The 26,287-nt window shown below is 37.5% G+C and overlaps 1 protein-coding gene across 3 annotated transcripts; it reads left to right on the forward strand.

The window, feature by feature from the left end:
- Positions 1-6,902: 6,902 nt before the first annotated feature.
- LOC128624186 (HERV-H LTR-associating protein 1) lies at positions 6,903-24,769 on the forward strand. Of its 3 annotated transcripts, none has more exons than XM_053651611.1 (14): positions 6,903-7,177; positions 9,063-9,120; positions 9,456-9,539; positions 11,155-11,199; positions 11,380-11,460; positions 14,007-14,090; positions 14,226-14,309; positions 14,419-14,502; positions 17,628-17,684; positions 17,925-17,999; positions 19,040-19,498; positions 22,841-23,033; positions 23,259-23,341; positions 24,656-24,769. In XM_053651611.1, the coding sequence occupies exons 2-14, from the start codon at positions 9,102-9,104 to the stop codon at positions 24,697-24,699; spliced, it is 1,392 nt and encodes a 463-aa protein (XP_053507586.1). In that variant the 5' UTR covers positions 6,903-7,177; positions 9,063-9,101; the 3' UTR covers positions 24,700-24,769. The 3 variants fall into 3 exon arrangements, with proteins under 3 accessions (XP_053507586.1, XP_053507588.1, XP_053507587.1); XM_053651613.1 differs by having other exon boundaries at positions 19,109-19,498; XM_053651612.1 differs by lacking the exon at positions 6,903-7,177 and adding an exon at positions 8,691-8,744.
- Positions 24,770-26,287: the final 1,518 nt, after the last annotated feature.

The following is a 26,287-nucleotide window of genomic DNA, read 5'->3' on the forward strand; positions in this document are numbered from 1 at the left end:
AATGAAAAAAAGAAAGAAAGAAAACCAAATGCTATGCCATTTTTGTACACTTATTTTTATATTTACAACCATCTGGTTTTCTTCATATGCATGGACTGCATGGCACTCATCCTTAAAACAGTTAATGGTCATTATATTTTCCTATTGTTTTGCACTTATTTTATGTTTCTTTTGAAATGCAGAGTATTTGTTATAACTTAATTGGCTGTTTATGTAAATGTCTGTTACCATGTCACATCTTTACCATGTCACACTTGATCATTACCAAGTGCACTTCCTTGGACGTCTCAGAGTACACATATTATGTATTGGGGTGACTAGACCAGAGTCACCCCAATGCTGCTTTGTCCATATGACTTATAGCCCAGCTATTCACCTTGGAATCTGTACCATGGTTAATTGACTTTCACAGCTTTCACAACTGCCAGCACAAAGAATGTTAGTTCTGGAATCTACAGTTAGCATACATCATCTGCACAAGTAATTTCAGGTTGTTGACACTGAGTGTGGTCACTTTTAGCCACTCTGTTAGTTTTGGCTTACACTATTATGTGAAGGTACTCTGCCAGCTCTACTGGGAGCCAATTAGGGCCCATCTGACCACCTCAAGTAGCCACTCTCAATCATTCAGAACATGTAGAAGTCTTCCTATAAAGTTACTTAAAATGACTTGTAGAAGGAAATTTTTGTGTAAAAGTGTATAATTCTCAGATTCAAAGACAATATGTGCCAATGGCTAATTATTAAAAACTTAGTATGTCTCATGGATTTTGTAATGGGATGCAAATAAGAATTAAAAACTGTTGTATAGCCATGTGATTGCTTATGAAGTTTCCTGAAAGTTTTTGACAATCACATGGTTTACTATTAGACTGAAATTATTATTATTATTATTATTATTATCCAACCAATCAATCTAAATAATGTTTTTTTATTATTATTATTGCAAAACACAACAAACTCCAGCCAACTAAACCACATCAGGTGTTTTTTCTTTGACCAAAAATGGGTAAACCTTGCTGCAGAATAGTCAACAGTCAAATAGTCAACAGTCAATAGTGTACTGTTAATTTATGCATTCCCTTCTAAAACTATATCATCATTTTGACCTCATTATGAACATTGTATAATCAAAATATCAGCTTGAAATTCAGTCAGTCCTAGAGTAAGCGAGCATGTATGATCTTTAACAGGACTAAAAGTTTGAATATGTAAAACCAAGACTTGTACAGCCACGATTTATATACTTATTGTTGATTTTGGTGATTTGCTGAATAGTTAAAGTAGGAAATATGATATAATGCAGTAACGTGGCCCCATAGAAAGATTTTTGTACTGCTATCTTCTTGGGGCCCAATACTCAAAATGTGCACTAAAATACACAGGAAGAGCTTCAGTGTTTCTGCTCCTGCTATTAGCAGAATTACATTAAACAATAATGTCAATTGTGAAAAAAGAAAAAATGACTTTTTAAAATAAAACTTCATTAATACAGTTATTGATATTTATGATCTCTATATATGCTGATATGTTTGTAAACACTCTAAGTATATCATAGCTTTAAAGAGATAAGCATTATTTCTGGTTACAGAAGATAAAAATGATAATTCCTGAATGCTTAACATCATTTTCTTTTACTCTATTTTCTTTCTTTCTTTCTTTCATGCATGTATGCCTGTGTGTGTGTGTGTGTGTGTGTGTGTGTGTGTGTGTGTGTGTGTATGTGCGTGTGTGTGTGTGCTTGAATGTGCTTGAATTTTGATAACTCACACACTGACCACACCCATGTACTGTAAACTCACAAACAGCCTGCCATCACTGACTAATGACTGCTATTCATTATTTGTGCCTTGCCATTCTGGAGTACAGGTTCCTTATAGCCACATATTTTGTTTGTGAATAGACCAGTCAGTCATCCATTTGCTCCACAAATTATACATTTGTTTTACTAGGCTACAGCCAACCACATTTTGTTCCTTTTTTATTTGCAGATTAGATGAGTTTACACTAGTGGCCTTCTGAGCTCTTCATTCCAAGTTTTTAAAGAATACACATTTTATTTATATCCTGGTCTGCACCAGTTTAATAGATTGACTTACAGAAACAATGTGCAGATGTCTTAATTTTTTTATGTTATATTGCACCAGTTATTAATAAAAATGTATCCAATTAGGTCTTTGGTTGAACTTATTTTCCCAAAAATGCACAGTCATTCGAAGTTTAAATCTTCACAAAATCCTTGTCACATATCGAGGTTGAGCCAGAAGCAAGTGCAGATAATGACATTTATTGAAACAAACGTACTATGAAACAAAGACACTAAGACAACTTGGTATAACACTGTGGCATGACACAAAACACCGAGACATGAACAACAAGCGTCTAGCACAACGAAAAACAAGCAAACAGTGCAGACAAGGACTATATATACACACACACACACACAGGAGTGCTCATTAACAAAACGTGAGTCAGGTGCAGGTGGTCATGTGACAGCTAGTGCAGTGCAGTGGCTGATGGGAAGTGGAGTCCAGAGTTTCTTGATACATGACAGAACCCTCCCCCAAGGGCGCTACTCCCGGAGCGCCCAAAATTATACGTCCTCCATCTGGTGGTCCTGGCCCCCTGGGCAAAATGTCCCCAGCAGAACCAGGAGGCCGAGCGGCTTCCACAACGGCACAGGGAGGCAGAGATACTTCCTTGGCTGAACATGAAAGCGGGGCGACGTCCTCGGCAGAGCATGAAAGCGGGGCGACGTCCTCGGCAGAGCATGAAAGCGGGGCGACATCCTAGTCGGTGCAGGGAAGCAGAGCGACGTCCTCAGCGGAGCTGGACAGTGGAGCGACGTCCTCTGCGGAGCAGAGAGGCGGAGCGACGACCTCGGCCGGGCAGGGAGGCGGAGCGACGACCTCGGCGGAGCATGGAAGCGGAGCGAAGTCCTCGGCGGAGCATGGAAGCGGAGCGACGACCTCGGCTGACCGGGGAGGCTGAGCGACGACCTCGGCTGACCGGGGAGGCTGAGCGACGACCTCGGCTGACCGGGGAGGCTGAGCGACGTCCACAGCTGAACAGTGGGGAATCCTTGAGTCCGGTAGGAGTTGGAGCGACGTCTCTCACGGAACGTGGAGGCAGAGCAACGTTCTCCACTGAACATGAAGGCTGAGCGAGAGCCATAATAGGGGAGAGAGGGTGGGAGTTGGTCTCCGCCCTGACCACAGACTCCCCCTCCCGTCGGCGTGGCATGGCGTAGTCCTTTGTGAACATTGACGGTGGTGACCTGGTGCCTGGTCTGTCCCGCCACGGCAGCCCGAGCATGCGGTCATTCTGAGCGAGTAGTTCATCGGTCCTTCTTCCCTGCTCCAATAGTCCTCTATACCACTCCTCATATGCTGCAAACCAGGCGTCCATCTTGGTGATCTGCTGCTTCTGATAAAGCGTCTTTCGTTCTGTCACGTATCGAGGTTGAGCCAGAAGCAAGTGCAGATAATAACATTTATTGAAACAAACGTACTATGAAACAAAGACACTAAGACAACTTGGTATAACACTGTGGCATGACACAAAACACCGAGACATGAACAACAAGCGTCTAGGACAACAAAAAACAAGCAAACAGTGCAGACAAGGACTATATATACACACGAGCGCTCATTAACAAAACGTGAGTCAGGTGCAGGTGGTCATGTGACAGCTAGTGCAGTGCAGTGGCTGATGGGAAGTGGAGTCCAGAGTTTCTTGATACACGACAATCCTGGGAATGGAAAAATAAAAAGGAATAGTGAAGATGCAGATACAGTGGGGAAAATAAGTATTGAACGTGTCAAAATTTTTTTAGTAAATATATTTCCAATGAGGCTATTCACATGAAATTTTCACCAGACCTTGGTATTAATTGAAGAAATTCACACATGTAAAGAAATCCAAACATTAAAGTCCATAAATTAAGTTATGTGTAATAAAGTGGAATGACAGGAAAAAAGTATTGAACTTTATTTATAGATTTTAATGTTTTGAATTATTTATAGTTGCGGATTTCTTGAGTTAACCTTGATGTCTGGTGAAAATTTCATGTGAATAACCTCATTGGAAATATATTTACTGAAAACAATGTTGACGCATTCAATACTTATTTCCCCCACTGTATATGCTGTACAGCCCTATCAATGTCCCATAAAGGTTCAATGTTTTTCAGTTTGCAATTGTGTAAGCTGTAGCTTCTATCTTTGGTGTTGACCAGCTTTCAATGTGTTTAAAAGAGTGTATGTGGAATGGAGGAGCATAACAAGAGTAGTGGGATATTGGAACAGGGAACATAGGGAAAGAGTTCACCAAATTGAATAATTAAGGGAATACATATGCCTCATATGCAAGAGCCAGTAAATCTAGAGCTGGATGTTTAGATTGTGGAAGGTGGACCAAGGAAGTTGTTAAATTGTTTTTCCTGTCATTCATATACATGATAATCTTGTAAATTGGTCCAATATCTTCCTTATTATACAAAGATATGAAGAAATCATCAGACCTAATGACTTGTGCAAAATGGCTACCCATAACATTATACATGTCTGGTCAAGTTTAACAGTATGACCATAGAAATTGTGGGTTGCTTATTTTATGTATACATTGATAAACATGAGAACATTTAACTGTTTCCTACATATGACTGTCTTGTTATATATATATATATATATATATATATATATATATATATATATATATATATATGTACAGACATGTAAAAAAATAAGTACACCCTATGGAAATTGTTGGCTTTTTTGACATATCCTGCAAGCAAATATTTTATCATCTTTGAAACAGTACCTATTAATAAAGTTCCCAATTCCAAGTGCAACTAATTAGTTTAATTGGCACCAGGTCAGTAACATGATTGGGTATAAAAAGAGTATCTTAGACAGGCAGAGTCTCTCAGAAGTAAAGATGGGATGGAATCTTCTTTTGAGCCATTCCTTGGTGGATTTGCTCGTGTGTGATCATTATCCTGTTGCAAGGTCCACTTTAGGTTTAACCTCAACTTTCGGACAGATGGCCTCACATTATCTTCAAGCACTCTTTGATATGATGCCTCAATTGATCCCTCAATTCTTCATGGCATGGATTCCCAAGATGTTGAAAGCATTCATTTGAGATTATGGTCCATGCTGACATGACTGAATCATGCAATTCTGCAGATTTTTCAGGTGCACTTCCATGCTGCAAATCTCCTGTTCTACCACATTCCAATGGTGTTCTGTTGGATTCAGATCCGGTGACTGGGAAGGCCACTAAAGAACATTGAACTCATTGTCAATTTCATGAAATCAGTTTGAGATGACTTTTGCTTTGTGATATGGTCCATCAACATGCTGGAAGTAGCCATTAGAAGATGGGTAAATTGTCACCATGAAGGGATGCAAATGGTCAGCAACAATACTCAAATAGGCTGTGGCATTCACACTATGATTGATTGGTATTAACTAGCCCAAAGTGTGCCAAAAAAAAAACATTCCCCACACCATTACACCACCTGCACTTGCCTGGACTGTTAACACAAGACAGGTTGGGTCCATGGATTTATGCTGTTGGTGCCAAATTCTGAGCCTGCCATCTGTGTGCCTCAGCAGAAATTGAGATTCATCAGACCAGGATAGGTCTTCAACTGCCCAGTTTTCATAAGCCTATCCCCACTGCAGCCTCAGCTTTCTGTTCTTTGCTGACAGAAGTGGAACCCAATTGTTGGTAAGATTTTAATGAGTTTAAAACTTTTTAAAAAGTTTATAAGTTTTTTTAGTTTGTCTGGGAGAACCATTAATGGTCTTGTGCAATAGTAATAGCTCTACACAGGACCAACCATTAAGGGTTCTCCCAGACAAGCAAAATTTTAAAATGTTTTAAACTCATTAAAATGTTTAACCTTATTTTTAATCTTACCAATGGTTAACAGTTTTCCCTAAGAATGTACATGCAAATGAACAGTGTCTGCTTTTCACTTGTGGCTCCACAATGTAATTGTGGTAGTTCAGTGGTTAAGATGTTGGATTACTGGTCAGAAATTTGTGAGTTCAAATCCCAGAGTGGGCAAGCTGCCTTTGCTTTGACCTTCAGCAAGGCCTTTTACCCTCAACTGCTCACTTGTATAAATATAAGTCTCTCTGGTTAAGGGCATCTGCCAAATGCCATAAATGAATCGCTAGCCTGCAGCATTCTCCATTTTTGTGTGCATGTAACTATAGCTGGGTGTGTATAAAGATGCCACTTATTTCTTCTATTAGGTTACTTTTGAGGTGATTGAGTGAATGAATGAATTAAGTAATTCATTCATATTATTACTGTAAGTTAGCCTTCTTCAACTTCTTATTCTTGAACTAACAAGACTGTACCATTTGTAGTTTGACTGACTGCTTTCCCTTTGATATAGTTTGTGACCACTTGCACTTGTTCCAGTGCTTGTGGCTGTATTTGTTTTCCTACAATTATCCCACCCTTGTTTATTTTCAGTTCACTTGTATTATTCTCAAATACGTTAGTAAGAAAACGTTGGTTTATATTCTGCCTTATTTCATAGCAATTTCGATTAAAAAAAAAGTAAAATAAGTGCAAATGAGAGAAGGAATACATAAATTATGCATGGTGTGTGTGTGTGTGTGTGTGTGTGTGTGTGTGTGTGTGTGTGTGTTTTAATGGAAGATGTGTATATAAGATTCTAAACTCCATGATTCTTGCTGTAGTCCAAGATGTAAAAGTTGTATGCCAAGATGTAAAAGTTACCACAAAACACGTAAGTATAGGTCACTATTTTGACTAATATGAAAATTGTATACAAACACAGTACTTGATAGTGTGTGTTGTGAATGTATGAGTGTGTGAATGATCAAATCTATGGCTATTGGCTGGTGTGTGCAGTGTGAGAGCTGGTTTACTTTCTGTGCCAGTTGATCTCAGGTGACACACTAGAGGGTTATTATGGCTTGTTTCACTCTCTGGAGACTGTAGTGTGTGTGTGTGTGTGTGTGTGTGTGTGTGTGTGTGTGTGTGTGTGTGTGTGTGTGTGTGTGTGTGTGTGTGTGTGTGTGTGTGTGTGTGTGTGTGTGAGAGAGAGAGAGAGAGAGTGCCAGTGCCAGTGGGTAGTGTACAAACTACAGTGTCTGTTTTTCTGAGTCTCTGCATCTTTTTCCTGTAGGTGAGTTCCTCTAGTCCTTATTCTGCTTAATAGATGTCCACCTCACCTTAATGCTTTCAAGTGATTCATTTATTTATTTTTTAAAATTCACTATCTGCCATGTTCAATTAATTGTTTTATTTATTATTTATTGGTGAAGTTAAGCAAAAAGTAATATATATATATTCAATTATATATATATATATTCAATTATATATATATATATTCAATTATATAATATATATATATATATTATAAAAAGTAATATATATATATATATATATATATATATATATATATATATATATATATATGCTGAAAAAAATAAAAATAAATAATGATTAAATAAATCCCTAATATCAGCTACAAATTAGAGGCAAATTTAATTTAAAACTCCTTTTTTGCAATCTAGCACTTTATTGTACACTGTAAAGAGATGTTTAGTGCTGAGTAATATCAACAACAAATAGTATCTAATTAAAAATGTATAATGGTAGTATCAATAACTAAGCAGTTCAGAGTTTGAGGTCACCATTAACACAGGATGGTATGCTTGCAAGCAGATAAAATGTACAAAGAAAGCAAAAGCCAAGACTAAATTCTTATTACTGTACACTGTTAGCTTACACTATCTTTATAATACAGTGTCAGTATAATACAAATTTTTAAAAAGTATTAAATACACTCATCCACTGACAACAGGTCAAAAAGGATATTTTGTACACATTTTTTTCAAGAATGCAAATTAAAAAATGATAGCTGGTTAATAACAGAAGTACATTATATTCCTTTAATATGGGTTTGACTACAGCAGAAAACAGAAGTGGTACATATAAGGTGCAGTACATTGATTTTTAAAGAAATAATGTTAATAAAGTATGACAGAACATTTAGAAATTGAATGCAAGAAACATGCTTTATCCTCAGCAGGACTTTTCATACTAGTATGATATAAAGTTAATTGAACTTATTTCTATTAATATCTATTTGCAATCTTTAATAGTCAAATTGTAATTGCATCAAACACAGAATCCTTTGTAATTTTACAATAAGATTTCTTCATATTGAATAAATGGGTTGTCATTTTAAATCTTTTTATGTCTCATTTTTATTTTGTAAGATTAATTACAAGTCCAATATTAACATTATACATTAGCATCTCTTGAACAAACCAGGAATTCCAGGTTTATCAGCATGGCCTTTTCACAGTGTCACTTGTGAAAACAGACTAGAGGTCATCCGCAAAAAAATTGCTTGGTAGATATAGCAGGCATAATTGATTGACTTGCAAAATATGCAGGCTGTACTTACTGATTTTTAATTAGTCCACTTTCCCTCATGTTAAAGGTCGTAACTCTTTACTGCATAGTGTTGGTATATGGCAACAATTAATTTATCTCCAATTTTTTGATAGGCATTATTACAAAACTACTATTTTCCTATGTAATTGGAAAAGGGGGGCTTTAACTTTGACATAACAAAAAAATTGTCATGTCACATGACTTGACTTCCTTTTCTACAATCATATGGCAAGGTGAGATCATCCTCGAGGGCTCTAAAAATGCGATAATTTTTTTTCAATATTTAGGTAAAACTACTTAAAGTAAAAAATTTTAAGCACTATCTGACATAAGTTACCATATACTTTTTTGTAATTTAAACAAGTTTATTTATTTTGTTAAATGTTAAAATGTAATTGTTGCCATATGGCAACAACATATGATAATGGAACTGTGGTATGTGCATTCATGAATTGAAACAGGCCTGCACAGCAAAAAAAAAAAAAAAAATACACTCGGCTTCTCTAATAGTATATTTACATTATTTTCACATCCAAACTAAGAAAACTGTTAGAATTTCAGACATTTTGCAATTGCACCTTATGTTCTAAATTTTATGTTTCAAGAGAAAGAATTAAGAATTCAAGAGAAAGATCACCCAAAGCATGTTTGAGTCTATTTTTTGTAAGTATTCCACTTTCTACAACTGTAAATCCTTTCTAGATGATATTACATTTACATGCTCACTAGGTGTTTGTGTTTGTGTTATTTTTGACTATATGATACTTTCGATCACTGCACACTGTTGCCATATGGCAACAATTTACTAACTACCCTTCCTAAAAAAAATTGTACATTTATAATATTAAAAATATTTTAAAATACTAATTCAAGTAATATATATATATATATATATATATATATATATATATATATATATATATATATATATTGCATAGTTAAGGATTCTAGATTCCCTTTTTTTTCTTATAAGAGTGTGATTAATGTTTGTTTTGCAGTGATGGCTAAATTTAAAGTAAATCATTGGGTCACCATGAGAATCAGTGTTGCCATAATAACTCTGCTGCCTATTTGCACAACAGGTAAGTAACTAAAGGCTGTGACCAGTTAATAATGGTCAGTTAATATTTGCATTTCTGACTATTTCTAACTATTTCTGAACTGCAGAATTAAATTAGTGTTTGTTATTAGGTTTATTATGGGATCTCAATATTGCAAAAAATTACATCTATTAACTGGTCAAGTGTTGTTTGTGTATTATCACTGATGCTCATATACTCATACAGTGCCCTCCACTAATATTGGCATCCTGGGTAAATATGAGCAAAAAAGCTGTGAATAATTTTCTTTATTGTTTAATCTTTTAATCTTTTGTTTAAAAAAAATCACAAAAATATCCTGCTCTCATTGATCTTGAGCAATTGCAAACACAACACAGTTTTATCAAAAAAAAATTTGTTAAAGGACCTTGATTTTGTGGTCAGTAAACCATTTTTGTGTTGATTTTGATGTATGTTTTAGATCATTGTCCTGCTGGAAGATCCAACCATTGCCCAGTTTAAGCTTTCTGGCAGAGGAATCAGGTTTTCATTTAATATCTGTTGATATTTGATGAGTCCATGATGGCGTGTATCCTAACAAAGTATCCAGGTCCTCTGCCAGAAAAACAGCCCCAAAACATTAAAAAGCCACCACCATATTTAACAATGGGCATGAGGTACTTTTCCATATGGCTACCTTTCTGTGTATGCCAAAATTTCCTCTGGTGTTTATTGCCAAAAAGCTCTATTTTGGTTTCATCTGACCATAGAACCCGATCCCATTTGAAGTTCCAGTAGTGTGTGGCAAACTGAAGACGCTTGAGTTTGTTTTTCGATGAGTTGTAGAGGTTTTTTCCTTGAAACCCTTCCAAATAACTTGTGGTGATATGGGTGACTTCGGATGCAACTAACTTCTGTAATTCTTCAGCTATGATCCTTGGAGATTTTCTGGCCACTTGAACCACCTTCTTCACAGTGCACTGAGACAATATAGAAACAGGTCCAGTTCTAGGTTGATTCATACATTTTCAATGCTTGTGCCACTTCCGATTTTGTGAAGCAACCTTTTACTATATACATCACAGCTATATTCCTTGGTCTAACTCATTGTTATGAATGACTAAGGGAATTTGGCCTATTTGTTACCTAAAATTTATACCCCTGTGAAACAGGAAGTCATGGTTGAACAAGTTCCTGTTCCTAGTCACCCAGGTATACTAAAAAAATATTAAAATATCAATGGGAATATACTTCAAATATATTTTGCTCATATGAATTCATAGGGGTGTCAACAATTATTGCACACCTATAATTAACAAAGATATTTTTGAATAAACCTGTGCTGTGTTTGCAATTGTTTGATATCCATGAGAGCAGAGTATTTTTGTGAATTTATTTTAAGAAAAGATCAAAAAGATCAACAATAAAGACAATTTTTCGCAGCCTTCTTTGCACATACTTACCAAGGGTGCCAATATTAGTGGAGGGCACTGTATATTATTAGAAATGTATGCAATTTTAACATTGTAATAAACTACCATGGTGTTTAACATCCAAAATTTGAAAGAAAACAAGATGAAAGAGAATATACTGATTCACCTGTTTAAATAAAGCAAAAGTAGACCTATTTTTTTTTATTATTGAAATCTTTTTACAGTACCACAGCACAGTCAGTGGGAAAGGAAAATTCTATCATCAACAGGTATGTGATTACAGAAAGAAATTACAGATGCACCATTGAGTTACTTAAAAAGTCATCTTATTTCAGTATAGAATCCTTTCCTTAGGGGATACATAAACAATAACTCACTAGCATTATAAAAAAGTAATTCCTGCATTACAACCATCATTGCTGTATTGTTTCTGCTTTATTGTTTCACAGAAATTCCTGTAGCACACATTGACCCTGGTTCCATTGACCTGACTCCATTAATAAACACACTCCTAAATGCTTCACACACAGGTAATAACACCACCACCCACACCCAACCCAACCCAACCCAACCCACCCATCCATCCATCCATCCATCCATCCACCCCACCCATCCATCCATCCATCCACCCACACACACAGAGAGAGACAGTGTTAGTTTACAAGCTTACAAGCCCAGAAAAAAACAATTCATATGACCTATGAATATATACTATATGGCCAAAAGTTTGTGGACACCTGACCATCACACCCATATGTGGTTGTTGCACATCCCATTTCAGATTTAGTCCCCCTTTTCTGCTATAATAACCTCCACTCTTCTGGGCTTTTAGGGAGTTAGATTTGTGCCAAAACTAAACAAATAAATATGCCCTTTCGCAAACAAACACAATCTGCTTTGCAAAGGAAAACTCGAGTCTCACACAAATAGAAAGCGATTTTCTCCCAAATGCATCAGCTTGATTTTCTCACAAATGCGTCACCTTGATTTTCCCACAAATGCATCGGCTTGATTTTCTCACAAATGCAGCTAAGCAACTTTCTCTTCCAAACCAACAGATGGCGCTGTGGGTCAATTTACACTAGTTTCCCTGGAAAAGCCTTACAACACACATTATATTACACCACAATAAAGTGCAGTAAATAATGTTTTTTATTAAATCCTGAAATAAGGTATGTGATTAACACAAGCTCAAGATATTTTCACGTTTTATTATATGACAATTACAAGTTTATGTGCCAATTATCCTAATTTCGAACCTCAACTGCCCCAAGAGGAAATTTTTATTGAATGTCCCTTATTGATAGATTAAAAAAACTTGGTTGTTGCCATATAAGTATTGCATTCCAAATAAAATTAAGGAAGTTCATTTTAGAATCCTGCACAAAATCTACCCATGCAATGCACAATTGTCAAGATATTGTGATGTAACTGATAAATGTACCTTTTCTAATGGTGAGAGTGAAAACCTGAGACATCTGTTCTTTTCATGTAAAGTGTCTTCTTTTTTTTTTGTTTGTTTGTTTTTTGGAGTGAATTGAGTAATTACTGTTTGTCTAAACTTAATTTAAGTTATGTTTTAAGCACAAAGGAAGTTATTTGTTATTTTGAAAATAAAAACAAGGTGCTAGAAGTTAGGTTGCATTTCTTTATTCCTGTGGCAAAAAATTTTACAGTTACAAGCAAAGGATTCTTAAAAAAAATTACCTAGGTTTGTGGAATTTTTACCTGAAATGGACTATTTAATTAAATCCTTGAGGTTACTACTATGCTATGATGAGATATATATCCTTTTTTTTCCCCTTGTTCTTGGCAGTAGCTACTATTATTTTTTTATGTGTATACAATTGCTTGGGATTACAGTCTATGTATTGTATGTGTATGACTGAAAGCTGTATCTACACACTATTATTATTTCTTTGAATAAAAATTTTAATAAAATTTTTTAAAACTATTTACTGCACTCTACTGTGGTGTAATGTAATGCGTGTTGTAATGCTTCTCCCAGGAGACTAGTGTAAATTGACTGATGGCGCCATCTGTTGGTTTGAAAGAGGAAGTTGCTTAGCTGCACTTGTGGAGAAAATCAAGCCTACACATTTGTGAGAAAATCACTTTCTGTTTGCTTGCGAGTCGAGTTTTCCTTTGCGAAGCAGATTGTGTTTGTTTGCAAAATGGTATATTTATACCATGGGGTGGCTGTGGCTTAGGTGGTAGGGCGGGTTGTCCACTAATCATAGGGTTGGCGGTTCGATTCCCGGCCTACATGACTCCACATGCCTAAGTGTCCTTGGGCAAGACGCTGAACCCCAAGTTGCTCCCGATGGCTAGTTAGCGCCTTGCATGGAAGCTCTGCTACCATTGGTGTGTGTGTGAATGGGTGAATGAGCCACAGTGTAAAGTGTTTTGGATAAAAGCGCTATATAAGTGCAGACCATTTACCATTTATTTGTTTAGTTTTGGGCCCCTTAGTTCGTGTGAAGAGAAACTGTAATGCTACAGCATACAAAGACATCCTATACAATTGCTTCAAACGTTGTGGCAACAATTTGGGGAAGAACCATGTATGGGTGTGAAAGTATATAAAGACCATATAGTGTGTAAAGGCCCAAAATAGTCCAACATTATTGCAAACATAAACACACACAGCATGAGCACTAGACCTATAAGCTAATAACAACCAGATTGTCATAGATCAGGGTAAATTGGGTAATTTTAGTCAGCCAACCTTGTTGTAATATTGCTCTAATAGCCAAGAAGAAGGAAAATGTGCAGAAATGCTAACATTCCAAGGCAGTCCAACAACAAGCATTAATTGATAGTTTGGGGACATCAGTAACATTGATATTCTCTTGCTACTGTTTGCTGCTGGAAAACTGAATAACTAACTCCATGTTAGCCAGTAATATGACAAATATTCCATATTATGTTGATTGACAGCAGATTTGCAGGCTATTTAAATTGTTGTAAAGACCCAAATTTGGCGAACGGTTCAATAGGCAAGCAACAGAAGTTCACAATTAAATAATGTTCTGCATTTTTTTGTGTGTGTGTGTGTGTGTGTGTTTCCTCACAGGCTCTGAGCACTTGTTCTCTGTTCTGAGTGTGACATCACACAGCTCTCTTGCACTGCACAAAATCACCCTGCTGATCTACAACAGTAAATGCAATCATCTCTGACTACTTGTATTCATCCTGAGGTTAAAGAGGAACAGGCTTTTATGTAGTTATTCCATGACATATTTGATTATTTGTGTGTGTGTGTGTGTGTGTGTGTGTGTGTGTGTGTGTGTAGTCTCTAGTTTTCAGGACATTGAGACCAATATGTTTCCCCTGAGATACTGCTACTGTGTGACAAACAAAACCAATGACCTCACAGGTTAATATTGTTATGAAACATACTATATCACATTAAGATCCATTATACAATTTGCTTGATATGACTGGGTTGTTTTTACATCTGTGTGTCTGTGTGTGCGCGAGATTAGATTTTACAGCCATACTGCTGGATGTGATGGGGAACTCAACTAGCTACCTGCAGGAGCTGTTTAAATCTAGCTCTATTCTCTCAGGTATGGTAGAAAGTGCACACACTCACATGCGCACACATGCACACACACACGCACACATGCACACACACTTGACAGTAATCAGTTTCCAGCACCTATAAATGATTGAGTGATGCAAAACTGTTCCTGTGTGTGTGTGTACTGGTAGCTGTGTCAGCGTGTGTACTCATGTAGCATGTACCCAAGTACCAAAGGTTTTCGAAACCTATTGTTTTTGCTCAAGTCGTTCTTATTCTTACTTTCTTTGTTATTAAAATTTTGATCATGCAATAAGTCATAGAGACATGATATGTGGTTAGTATGTTGTACTCCCTCTCATTACTCAGGCAGTTAAGATGGGCCCAGTTGGCCTAATGGTGGCACTATAAGACAATATTTGATGTGCTAGGCCATATCTCGGGAACCCTGAGGACTAGAGAAAAAGTTTCTTTCATCTAATTCCTTGAATAATTTCAAACCAATTTGCAATTTGACTATTACTATTAAGTACTGCCCAATTAGATTTTGAACTACTACAGTGGGGGAAATAAGTATTGGACGTGTCAACATTTTCAGTAAATATATTTCCAATGAGGTTATTCACATTAAATTTTCACCAGACATCAGTATTAACTCAAGAAATCCGGAAATATAAAGAATTCACAACATTAAAGTCCATAAATAAAGGTGTGTAATAAAGTGGAATGACACAGGAAAAAAGTATTGAACATGCTAAGAAAAAGCAGTTCTCCAAGGCAAGATACGGCAAGAAACCAGCTGAAATTTGTAAGTTATTAGACCTTCTCTCTGTGCAAATTAATGGTCTATAAAAAGGCTTTTCATAACCAAGGTGTCACACAAGAAACATCTCATGATGGGTAAAGAGCTCTCCCAAGACCTTTGCAACCTTACTGTTGCAAAACATATTGATGGAGTCGGATACAGACATATTTTAAAACTTCTGAATCCTCCAGTAAGCACCATTGGGACCATTATCCGCAAGTGGAAGCAACATCACTCCGTCATCAACTGGCAATGAACAGGTGCTCCTCACAAGATTTCTGATCAGGGAGTCAGAAGAATAGTCAGAAGAGTAGCCCAAGAGCGAAGGACCTCTCAGAAAGAGTTCCAGAAACACTTGGAGGCAGCAGGTGCCATAGTCACAGAGAAAACAATAGGCAATGCACTCCACTGCTCACGCTCACCCCGCAAGACTCCATTACTAAAGAAAAGGCATGTCGAAGCTCGTTTAAAGTTTGCTACAGCTCATTTGGACAAGTCATGAAATACTGGGAGAGTGTAGTTTGGTCAGAGGAGAGCAAAATTTAACTTTTTGGCTGTCATACTACACACCATGTTTGGAGAAGAAATGGCACTGCACATCACCCTTAAAACAATATACCAACAGTGAAGTTTGGAGGTGGAAGCATCATGGTGTGGGGCTGTTTTTCATTGCATGGTACTGGCAGACTTCATATAATTGAAGGAATGATGAATAGAGCCCTTTACCGGAAGATTCTTGAGAAGAATCTGCTGCCATCCACCAGGATGATGATGATGAGACGTGGGTGGACCTTCCAGCAGAACAAAGATCCAAAGCATACAGCAAAGGAAACTCTCAGTTGGTTTCAGAAAAAAAAAAATCAAGGCATTAGACTGGCCCAGCCAATCACGTGACTTGAATCCAATTGAACAAGATTTAAAGACAATATGTTTAGAAGAATGGGCCAAAATCACACCTGAATACTGCAGCCAATTAATTACTTCATACAGGAAGCATCTTGAAGCTGTTATTACAAACAAAGGCTTTTCCACTAAGTATTAAATACATTTCAGTTAGTGTGTTTGTCATGTATTGGAGGCTGACACAGAAGCAAGTGCAGGTATGGCAGATTAATGAAACAACAAGTCCAATGGATCAGGCAGAGGTCAAACAGGCAAGGCAAGGCAAGGCAAGGCAAGGCAAGGCAAGGCAAGGCAAGGCAAGGCAAGGCAAGGCAAGGCAAGGCAAGGCAAGGCAAGGCAAGGCAAGGCAAGGCAAAAAGACAAGGTTGAAAAAAAGAACAAGGTCAAAACCAGAATAAACAAACATGGTATCAAGACTTAATAGAAAGCAACTGAACATATACTTCACAAAGAGTTAATGCATGGAAAGTCCTTTTAACCTGTGGTTGTGATTGTGGTGTGAATTGGATGCAGGTGTGCATGATTAGAATGAAGGCAAGTGTTCTGGGACTTGTGGTACATGGCGGCCATGTTTGTAGGCCGCAGTGCAGGATGGGAATTGTAGTCACTGGTTTGCTGTGATATTACAGTGTTCAATAACTTTTTCCTGTATCATTCCTCGTTAATACAGATAACTTCATTTATGGACTTTAATGTTTGGATTTCTTTATATGTGTGGATTTCTTGAGTTAATGCTGATGTCTGGTGACATTTTCATGTGAATAGCCTCATTGGAAATGTATTTACTGAAAAAAAATGTTGATGCGTTCAATACTTATTTCCCCCACTGTATGAGTAATATTCAAACATACTTTTGCAAACTAGTCCTACAATTTGGTGTCAAACTATTCAGTAGTTTGATAATTATCAAAAAAAAAAATATGTTGACATTTGTTTTTTGCTGATAAAAATCTGCATATTTCTTGTAAAATGAAGTGAAATTTCTGGAAATTCTGTCTCCTGATTCTTTAACTGACACCATAAAAATAGGTCTGTTACACCATTTAGCCCTGCCTGTTCTAATGTATGTTAATTTATACAACATATTTTTGAGTAGCATATTTTTTGCAAATTATTCCTAAGATTTTTGCCCCACCTTCACAAAATTAGTGTCAAATTACTCATCAGAGTCTGAACCTCAATAATTATCAAAATATATTGAGATATGCAAACAATAAAGCTGCTGCTGGAGCTTGGTTTAGTCAAACAGCTGTAAGCCTGAACTGGTTTCTCAGATCAAACTAAAATTTGGTGAAATCAAATTTCACCAAATCAAACTGAAATATTTGGTCTCTTTATTTTTCTATGTAAATTTTCACAAAATGGTCACTCGGCATGATATTTGCTTGGACCCAGCATTTCATTGCACGTGGCTTTATTTTATTTATGCTACTTGCATTGAGTCATTCCTGTTGTTGATGCAGTAAACCAGATGAGGAGCTCAGACTGTATCTACATCTGTGTAATGGCTGGAAAAACAGGTCAGCTATACCACCCACACATTCAACACACATCCAGTTCTGTGCATAGGTCTACAGATCAGTGCACAGTTCAGCATGGGACATTGTAGTATTATCATCTCTATCTCTCTCTCTCTCTCTCTCTCTCTCTCTCTCTCTCTCTCTCTCTCTCTCTCTCTCTCTCTCTCTCTCTCTCTCTCTCTCTCTCTCTCTCTCTCTCTCTCTCTCTCTCTCTCTCTCTCTCTCTCGGTGTGTGTTTAGACAGAGATCAGACAGAGCTGTGGGATTCTGTTCCTCCACTGTTCAACCAGACCATTATAGAGCACATACACACAGGTACAGAGGTACACACACGCTACCATGTAAATGTTACTACTGTACTTCAAATGCTCCACCAGCCAAATAATATCTAGTGGCCCTATTTATGGTCCCTTTTCACTGATGGATGGGGTAGAGGGGGCCACAAATGCACCAATATGGTATATTTATCTAATATATCAGCTAATAAGTGTAGGTACAAAGAAGGTATATGCAATAAAGTGGCCACTTAGGGTACATAACTGTCATTACACCTCATTATGTACAAGTGCACATTATAAGTAATAATCACTTCATATTGTTGTGTATATTGCAAAATGTTTTAATCATTTATTTTAAAACGAAAAAGTATGAAAAAAATATTATTTTTAATTTGAACTATGCATTTTTGACCCCTGCTCCATGCAGCCTATTGCCCCATCATGAATATGCATGAATATCCCTGGTTAATAAAAGGCATGCAAAACTGGCCAGTTGGCCTCATGGTGGCTATATAGAACAATATTATATGTTTAGGCAATTTCTCAGGAACCCTGAGGACTAGAGAACAATTTTTTCTTTCATCTAATTCGTTATATAATTCCAAACCAATTTGTAATTTGAGTATTACTATTAAGCGCTGCCCAATTAGATTTTGAAATAATATGTGTAAAATTAAAAAATACTTTTGTAAACTAGTCCAACAATTTGGTGTCAAACTACTCAGTAGAGTGTGATACTCAATAATTATCAAAAATATCTTGAAATTTGTTTTTGCTTGTAAAAACTTGTGTTTTTACTTGTGAGGTAAGTCTCTTTATTTTTCTATGTAAATTTGTTTGCTTGGACCCAGCATTTCGCTGGTTGTGGCTTTATTTTATTTACTCTACTTGCAGTACTTACTGTCCTTCAAATGAATTCTTTTAATTCATTTGAAATTTAATCAAATTGCTTTTACTCATTTGACAATTCCTATAATTTATGCCAGATTAGGTTTCTCTGTCTTAGTGTAGCAGCACTAGGCCATTTAAGACAAAAAGGACTAATGCTAAAGTTTGAGTGTTCTCTAAATTCTATAGCTATATCAGCAGATTTCCCATCTTCCTCTACCACACACCCTGCTGTTTCTGTGACTTCTCCAACCACAGCTACCACCACTGCAACTACACCTTATGCCACTTTGACGGTGCCAACCAGTGGTCACATGACAGCTGTACCTACTGCTGTGTCAATGACAGCTGGGTTGAATACTACTAGTACTACACTCACAACAGTTCCCATGAGAGCAGTGCCTGTTAGTGTTCTCATCCCAACATCAGACACTGTTCCAACATCAACTCAAACATCACCAGCCAGAAGCACTGCAGTTCCATCTGAATCACCAGCCACAACTACCACACACCCCACTGCTTCCATGACAACCACATCTTCAACGGTACCAACGATGGCTTATCCAGCAACAGAAACATCAACAATTCCTATGAAACCTGATGCAACAAAACCCAGTCCATCTACCAACAGAACCCCTCACATAGCAGGCAAGCATATTTGATTTATTATAGACCCTGTCCCAAATGGTGTCCTAAGGTCCTAGCATGCAGGAGGTGTGTGGTCAGAGACCATTCTTAAAGAACATATTAAGAGTGTACGTACAGCACCCATGAGCACCACTGACCATCTATGATTGTCCCCCAATTGTAGAGATGGGACACCCTATGGCCTTGTAGAAATTGCAGTTGTGCACAAATCAGGACCAGAAGAGTACCATCTGGGACAGGTCAATACTGCACCAGGCATGGTTTTATATAGTGGATGTAAAAAGTCTACACCCAGAAATGTTTCTGGGGGAAGAAAATAAATAAATAAATAAACTTCCAATACCCAGCTTGCATTTACTTGCATAAGTGCACACCCTATTATAACTGGGAATATGGCAGTGTTCAGACTCAACCAATCATTTTCAAACTAATGTTAAATACTAATTAGCATACATCTGCCAATAATTAAAGTTACTGATTACCCCCAAATAAAGTACAGCCGTTCCTATAGAGTTTTCCTGATGTCTTCTTGGTAACATCCAACTGGAAAAGCCATGGGCTGCAAAGAGCTTACAAAGCAGGTACGCAATCTCATTGTTGAAAAAATATCGATCAGGAGAGGGTTACAAAAAATTTCCAAGGCATTGGGTATACCATGGAACACTGTAAAGACAATAATCAGCAAGTGGAGAAAATATGGCACGACAGTGACACTGCTAAGAACAGGATGTCCCTCTAAAATTGATGAAAATATCAGGAGAAAACTGGTCAAAGAGGCTGCCAAGAGGCCTACAGCAGCATTAAAAGAATTGCAGCAATTTCTGTCAAGTACTAATTGCTCCATACATGTGTCAACAATCTTCCAAATTCCTTGTGTCTCTGGGCTAAGGGGTAGGGTGGCAAGACACAAGCATTTTTTTTTTTTTTTACCTACAAATAAATCAAAAACACATCCAATTTCCCAAAACCATGTGGAATAATGTGTTATGGTGTGATGAGACCAAAGTTGAACCTTTTTGCCATAATACCAAAAGATATGTTTGGTCCCCCGCAAAAAAAACAAAACAAAAAAAAAAAACCACAGCACATAACCAAAAGAACACCATCCCCACAGGGAAGCATGGTAGTGGCAGTATCATACTCTGGGGCTGTTTTTCTTCAGCTGCGACTGGGGCTTTAATCAGGGTGGAGGAAATAATGCATAGCTCCAAATGCCAGTCAATTTGGCACAAAACCTTAAGGCTTCTGCTAAAAACTTAAGATGAAGAGGAGTTAAACCTTTCAGTATGACAACAACCCAAAACAAACCTCCAGATCAAGAAAGGAATGGCTTCACCAAAACAGGCTCAAGGTTTTGGAATGTCCCAGCCAGAGTCCAGACCTAAGTCCAATCAAAAATCTGTGGGCTGACCTGAAGAGGGCTGTGCACAGGAGATGCCCAGCCAATTTGAGAGTTAGAATGCTTTTGCAAGGAAGATTGGCAAAATATTGCCATCCAAATTAAGATGTGCCAAACTGATTGACTCTTACCCAAAAAGATTGAATGTTGTGATAAATTCTAAAGATTAAATTAGATTTAGATTTATTGTCATTTTCAAAGTTACAAAGCAGTACACATACATTAGAATTCTAAAGGTGCTTCAAGTAAACATTATTTTAGGGGTGTGCACACTTATGCAACCAGGTTAATGTACTTTTTTTTTTTTTTGCCCTTAAAATGATTCTTATTGTTTTTCACTTTAATTAATAGGCTAACATTTCACAATAAAGGTAGAGAAGGTTCTGAAATGATTTATCTTGGTTTAATTTCTTTTTTTAAATCACATAAACCTGCCATTTTAATGGGGTGTGTAGACTTTTTATATCCACAGTACATTTTGGATATTAACCGAATTAGTAGTATACGTAAATTTCTGCATCACTCATAGATCCAAACTCCCGAACCTGGCCCGAACTGGTTGTGTAGTTTGCAACTAAAACAAACAGGGTTAATTATTGGTAGACAAAAATAAATTTTAACTCTTCTCAATAAGACCTCATGTACCAGTTCAACTGCATTATGTGTATGGAACTGACCTTTGGTCTCTAATTCAAAGCAACAGCTGTGATAGTTCAGTGGTGCCCAGATGGGGTGAATGTGAATGCTTCCACAGTGCTGCTCTGATTTGAGTGGAGACAGGATGGTGGTAGTGATAGTACCCATGGCAATGCCGTCAGATACCCAGGGAGAAAAGTTTAAGTGGCAGGGTCAGAAAAGTGTAAAAGCACATTAAAATATACACATGCCAGTCCATCTCTTTCTCTCTCTATCACGACCAAGTTACTTGTTTGTATGTGTATATCTGTATGATGGTCAGGAATGAGAAATAGAGAGAGAGAAAAGCCCCTTTTTTGTAAGAGCCCACAAGGGGGCACAAGCACTTCATAGCTTTTCCAACACTGAAAATGACTTCTGAAGCATAAAGAGTCTATATCCACTGGCAAGGCTTAAATTATAGCAGGTTATAGAGTATATTGTACACATGCAGTCACTAACCTTGTTTCTGGTGAAATAATGAAGAGTTCAATCCCCATTTTTAAGGGCCTTGCTCAAGGACAAAGCCTCTCACTTACAGTCTTGGATTTAGAAACCTCCTCTTGTTAAACCACTGAGCTAAACGTAGGGGTCCTCACGGTGTTGGCTTTCCATGGATGTTTTAGTCACAAAATGCAGTAGTCATTGTAGTAGTCATAATACGCAGCCCTAGCTATGATGTTTAGTTAAATTCAATTTGATTAAATTTTATGACAGCATTTTTAAGAATAGACGTTGTTACAAAGCAGCTTTACAGAAATCCGGATGTAGCTCTAGATCCTTAATGAACAAGCCAGAGGTGACAGTAGCAAGGGAAAACGACTTGAGAAACAATGAGGGTGAAACCTTGAGCCAAAACACATCCTCTTCAAGGTGACACCAGATAGAAGAGGTAAATATTTTTAAAGGAATCAAGCGTTTGAGATCATAATATTGTAAACAGGGGCATTGGGATGAACACAGAACAGTCTGGAACTGCAGGTCTCAATATCTAGGTGAGATTATCCCCTGAAACAGGAAGTCAAAGACATAGAAAAAAAAATTGGGGGAATTGCAAGTATTGGAGCTATCCCCAAGTCTGGAACCAAAGGAAGCAAAGTCTTTAGAAGCAAGGTTGGAGGTAAACTCCATAAAATGTGGAAGCTTTGCATGTTGACAATTCTGTTTTATACTGTTCATGTCTTTGTCCGTTCCAAGAACAAGAGATTCAATATATGCAAAAGGTTGACATTTCTGTTGCTAGGGGAGATTCTGTGCTGTTCTGACAGGTTGCCCATGGCGATCTGAGCTTATTTATAGAGGAAGTCAGAGAGGGGACCAGAAAGAAACTCTGGATGAGGACCTGAGTTTGAACAGTCCAACAATCAGCACAATAAAGCTGCAGCCATGTGTGTTTGAGCTGTGCAAGTTTTTCTCCCAGTGCCTTTGCAGAGGTTTCAGTCAGAAAACTACTCTTCAGAGGTAACATGCATACACCACACACACACACACACACACACACACACACACACACACACACACACACACACACACACACACACACACACACACACACACATACACAAAGCACACTGGAAAACCTCTCCACAGAAGTATCATGCACAGCCTCATGAATACAGCCACAAACACAAACAATTTATACTGTACACCTGAGAATGTTGATAAGTCCTCTCTCTTTCTCTCCAGGTACTGCATAGACAGTCATTTTTGGTATGAAAAGCACACAGTGGAAGTCTGCAATCGTGTGAAAAGAGTCACCTTCTCCAAGAGTAAGTGCTGATAAAAAGAGAGAGTGAGAACATTACCTGAAGCTCCTAACCTGTATCTGAATGATTTGATGCACTGTGCTGCTGCAACATAATTGGCTGTTTGGATAACTGCATAAATGAGCAGGAGTACAGCTGTTTCTATTAAAGCAGATGTTAAAATATTGTTGGGATTTTTTTTTTTAATGGTGTCTGTTTAAGACCTTGCATTACATTCTGACTGTGATATTAATTTCCTCTAATAACATTAAAGCCCACCCTTTGTGTGTGTAGCTGCCTCCAATCTTTTTCATATGCTTTGAACAGCTTTTATATTCTTTCAGTTATGATATAATATGTTCTTGCACATTTGTCTCAACAAAACAGAACAAAACTGCATTTTGTAATATTCTTGGTATACTTTTGTATAACATACTATTGATTATCCAAATTAGCTTTTAACATGCAATGCTGGGACATAAAATGTTCAGACAATTTTTTTAAAGACTGTCTATATTTTGCAAATGCCCGCAGCTTCACTTGCAACTTGCTATAGTGCTCTATGAGTGCTTTATGATACGCCATATCTACAAACACACAGCTTCTGCAAAATTAAATGACATTCAAATAGCTAATGTTTTTCAAAACATCCATTACAATGAAAAGATTTATTATATGAATAAAATGTATTAGTTTAGATACCAAACACAGGACCAGCGTCACAAAGGGTAATCATAGTGGACAGAAATCAGCAATAGTTTGGGCATTACAGTGTAGCAAATAGCTGCTGCAGTGCGACAGATAATGAGACAAGGGAAATTAAGCCTCTCTCTTTTTTGCCCTCTCCTTGAATCAGTTTTTGTGAATATTAAAAATACAACTCAAAGTTCATTCATCAGTCAGACACACATGCACAAAGGTCACACTGCCTTGTTAAAGAAAACTAAACATCTGTGGGTGCATTTCACTTTCTTAAGATGTGGAATCTGAGCACACACACAGTGTGTGTCTGAACGTGAGGAACAGAGAATTTCTCATTAAATAACACCAGGCATGACTAATGATGTTTAAGATCAGCTTAGTGTGTGTGTGTGTGTGTGTGTGTGTGTGTGTGTGTGTGAAATGTAACTCACTTAGGTAGAACATGATTATGTGAATGTATGTTTTGAGGATGAGATAATACAGAGTAAAATACAGGAAGTCACACTTCATTCAGCTTTTAGAACCACTTTAAATCATGAATTTAATCTAATCTCTCTCTCTCTCTCTCTCTCTTTCTCACTCTCTCTCTCTCTCTCTCTCTCTCTCTCTCTCTCTCTCTCACATGCACTTGCACAGGTCTGAAGCAGAAGTGCCTGGCAAAGATGTGTGTTAAAATGTGAGAAGAGTATGATGTCCCTGCATTACTGTTACCGAGCAACGGACCAAATCATGAACCCTTTCACCTCTGAAAGGAAAAGAAAATGGGGGGGGGGGGGGGGGGGGGGGGAGAGCAGGCAGTGTGCAAAACTGTTTCTTTACAGGACTACATATTGGTAGCTGTATATTACCATTAAATTCACCACTGCAGTTCTACAGTTATACTGCTTTTATAAGTCGTTTATTGCCCACTATATTCGTTAAATAAATTTGTATGTGTTCATTAAAGCAGAAATTTTGATTCAGCTTTTCTGAGTAGCTAGCTAGCCAACTTTGATAACTGATTATTATAATATTTTTTGTTTGCCTAGACTGAATATCCAGTTGGTTTGGATTTGTACATACAATTGATAGTAAGTCATTGCCAGCCAAAGTTCACAGAATGGAATAACCTATTTAAACTAGCAGGCTTGCAAACATTAGCTAGTTAGGCTAACTGTTCTCTTGTCAGATCTGCTGTATAACTTTAGTCAGATTTAAACTTCTTGTACCTGGTTTGCTAATATTATTGAATCTGTTTTATCAAAACAACAGTTATATATTTAACTGTGGTTCTATGAATCCCAGATGATCATCTGGGTACGAGACCCCCTTGTATGCCAAAATGCCAAAAACCTTCCAACACAGTCACAAATTGTCAAAGTTCTGTGTATGCCAAAATGGCTAAAATCTTCCAACAGTCACAAATTGTCATGGCTCTGAAAAACAAAGAGCCCTGGTGGTTGTAGCTCACAGAACAAAGTTTACATATGGAAGTAGCATCTAACCACCAGGGGCAGTAGTGCACATCTCCACGAGTGGCACATCTTTAAGTAATGCCCATGAGGTGATGCTCCTTGTGTGGCATGCAATGGTAGGGGCTGGTCAATGAGGATGCCTGAGATGATATGAGGAAGAAACATTGAGTGGTACCAGACTTAAAAGGGAGCCCATCCTCTTCTAGGTGTCACCAGGTAGTGGGATTATAAATCATTACCTTCCACAATTGCATACTGTAAAGCCAACAGTGTAAAGAATATAAAACCATAGTGCCATGGCTAGTTAAGACCCTGTCAATACAGTCAGTCCAGACCCATTTTTGGAAGTTTTGGAAGAGACCATAATAGAATAAGGTGGTTCAAGTGCTAGGTCATTATATGGAAAAATGCATTACATGGCCAAAAGTATGTGGACACCTGACCAATCATGACCATAGGTGCCATATGTCACACCCATATGTGTTCATCCCAATTTAAATTTAGTCCCCCTTTGTGGTTTCCATTAGAATTTTAAAAAAGGCTGTGGACTGTCAGGTGAGGAGGCCTGGCACACAGTCAGCATTCCAGTTCATCCCAAAGGTGTTCAGTGAGGTTGAGGTCAGGGCTCTGTGTAGGTCACTCGAGTTCTTCCACACCAGCCTTGGCAAATCATGTCTTTATAGAGCTCACTTTGTGCACAAGGGCATCATCATGCTGAAATAGTTTTGGGCTCCTTAATTTCAGTGAAAGGAAATCTTCACATTCTAGACAATTGTGTGCTTCCAACGTTGTGGCAACAGTTTGGGAAGGAAGC

The sequence above is a fragment of the Ictalurus furcatus genome, chromosome 20 (genome assembly GCF_023375685.1).
Source record: "Ictalurus furcatus strain D&B chromosome 20, Billie_1.0, whole genome shotgun sequence".
NCBI lineage: Eukaryota > Metazoa > Chordata > Actinopteri > Siluriformes > Ictaluridae > Ictalurus > Ictalurus furcatus.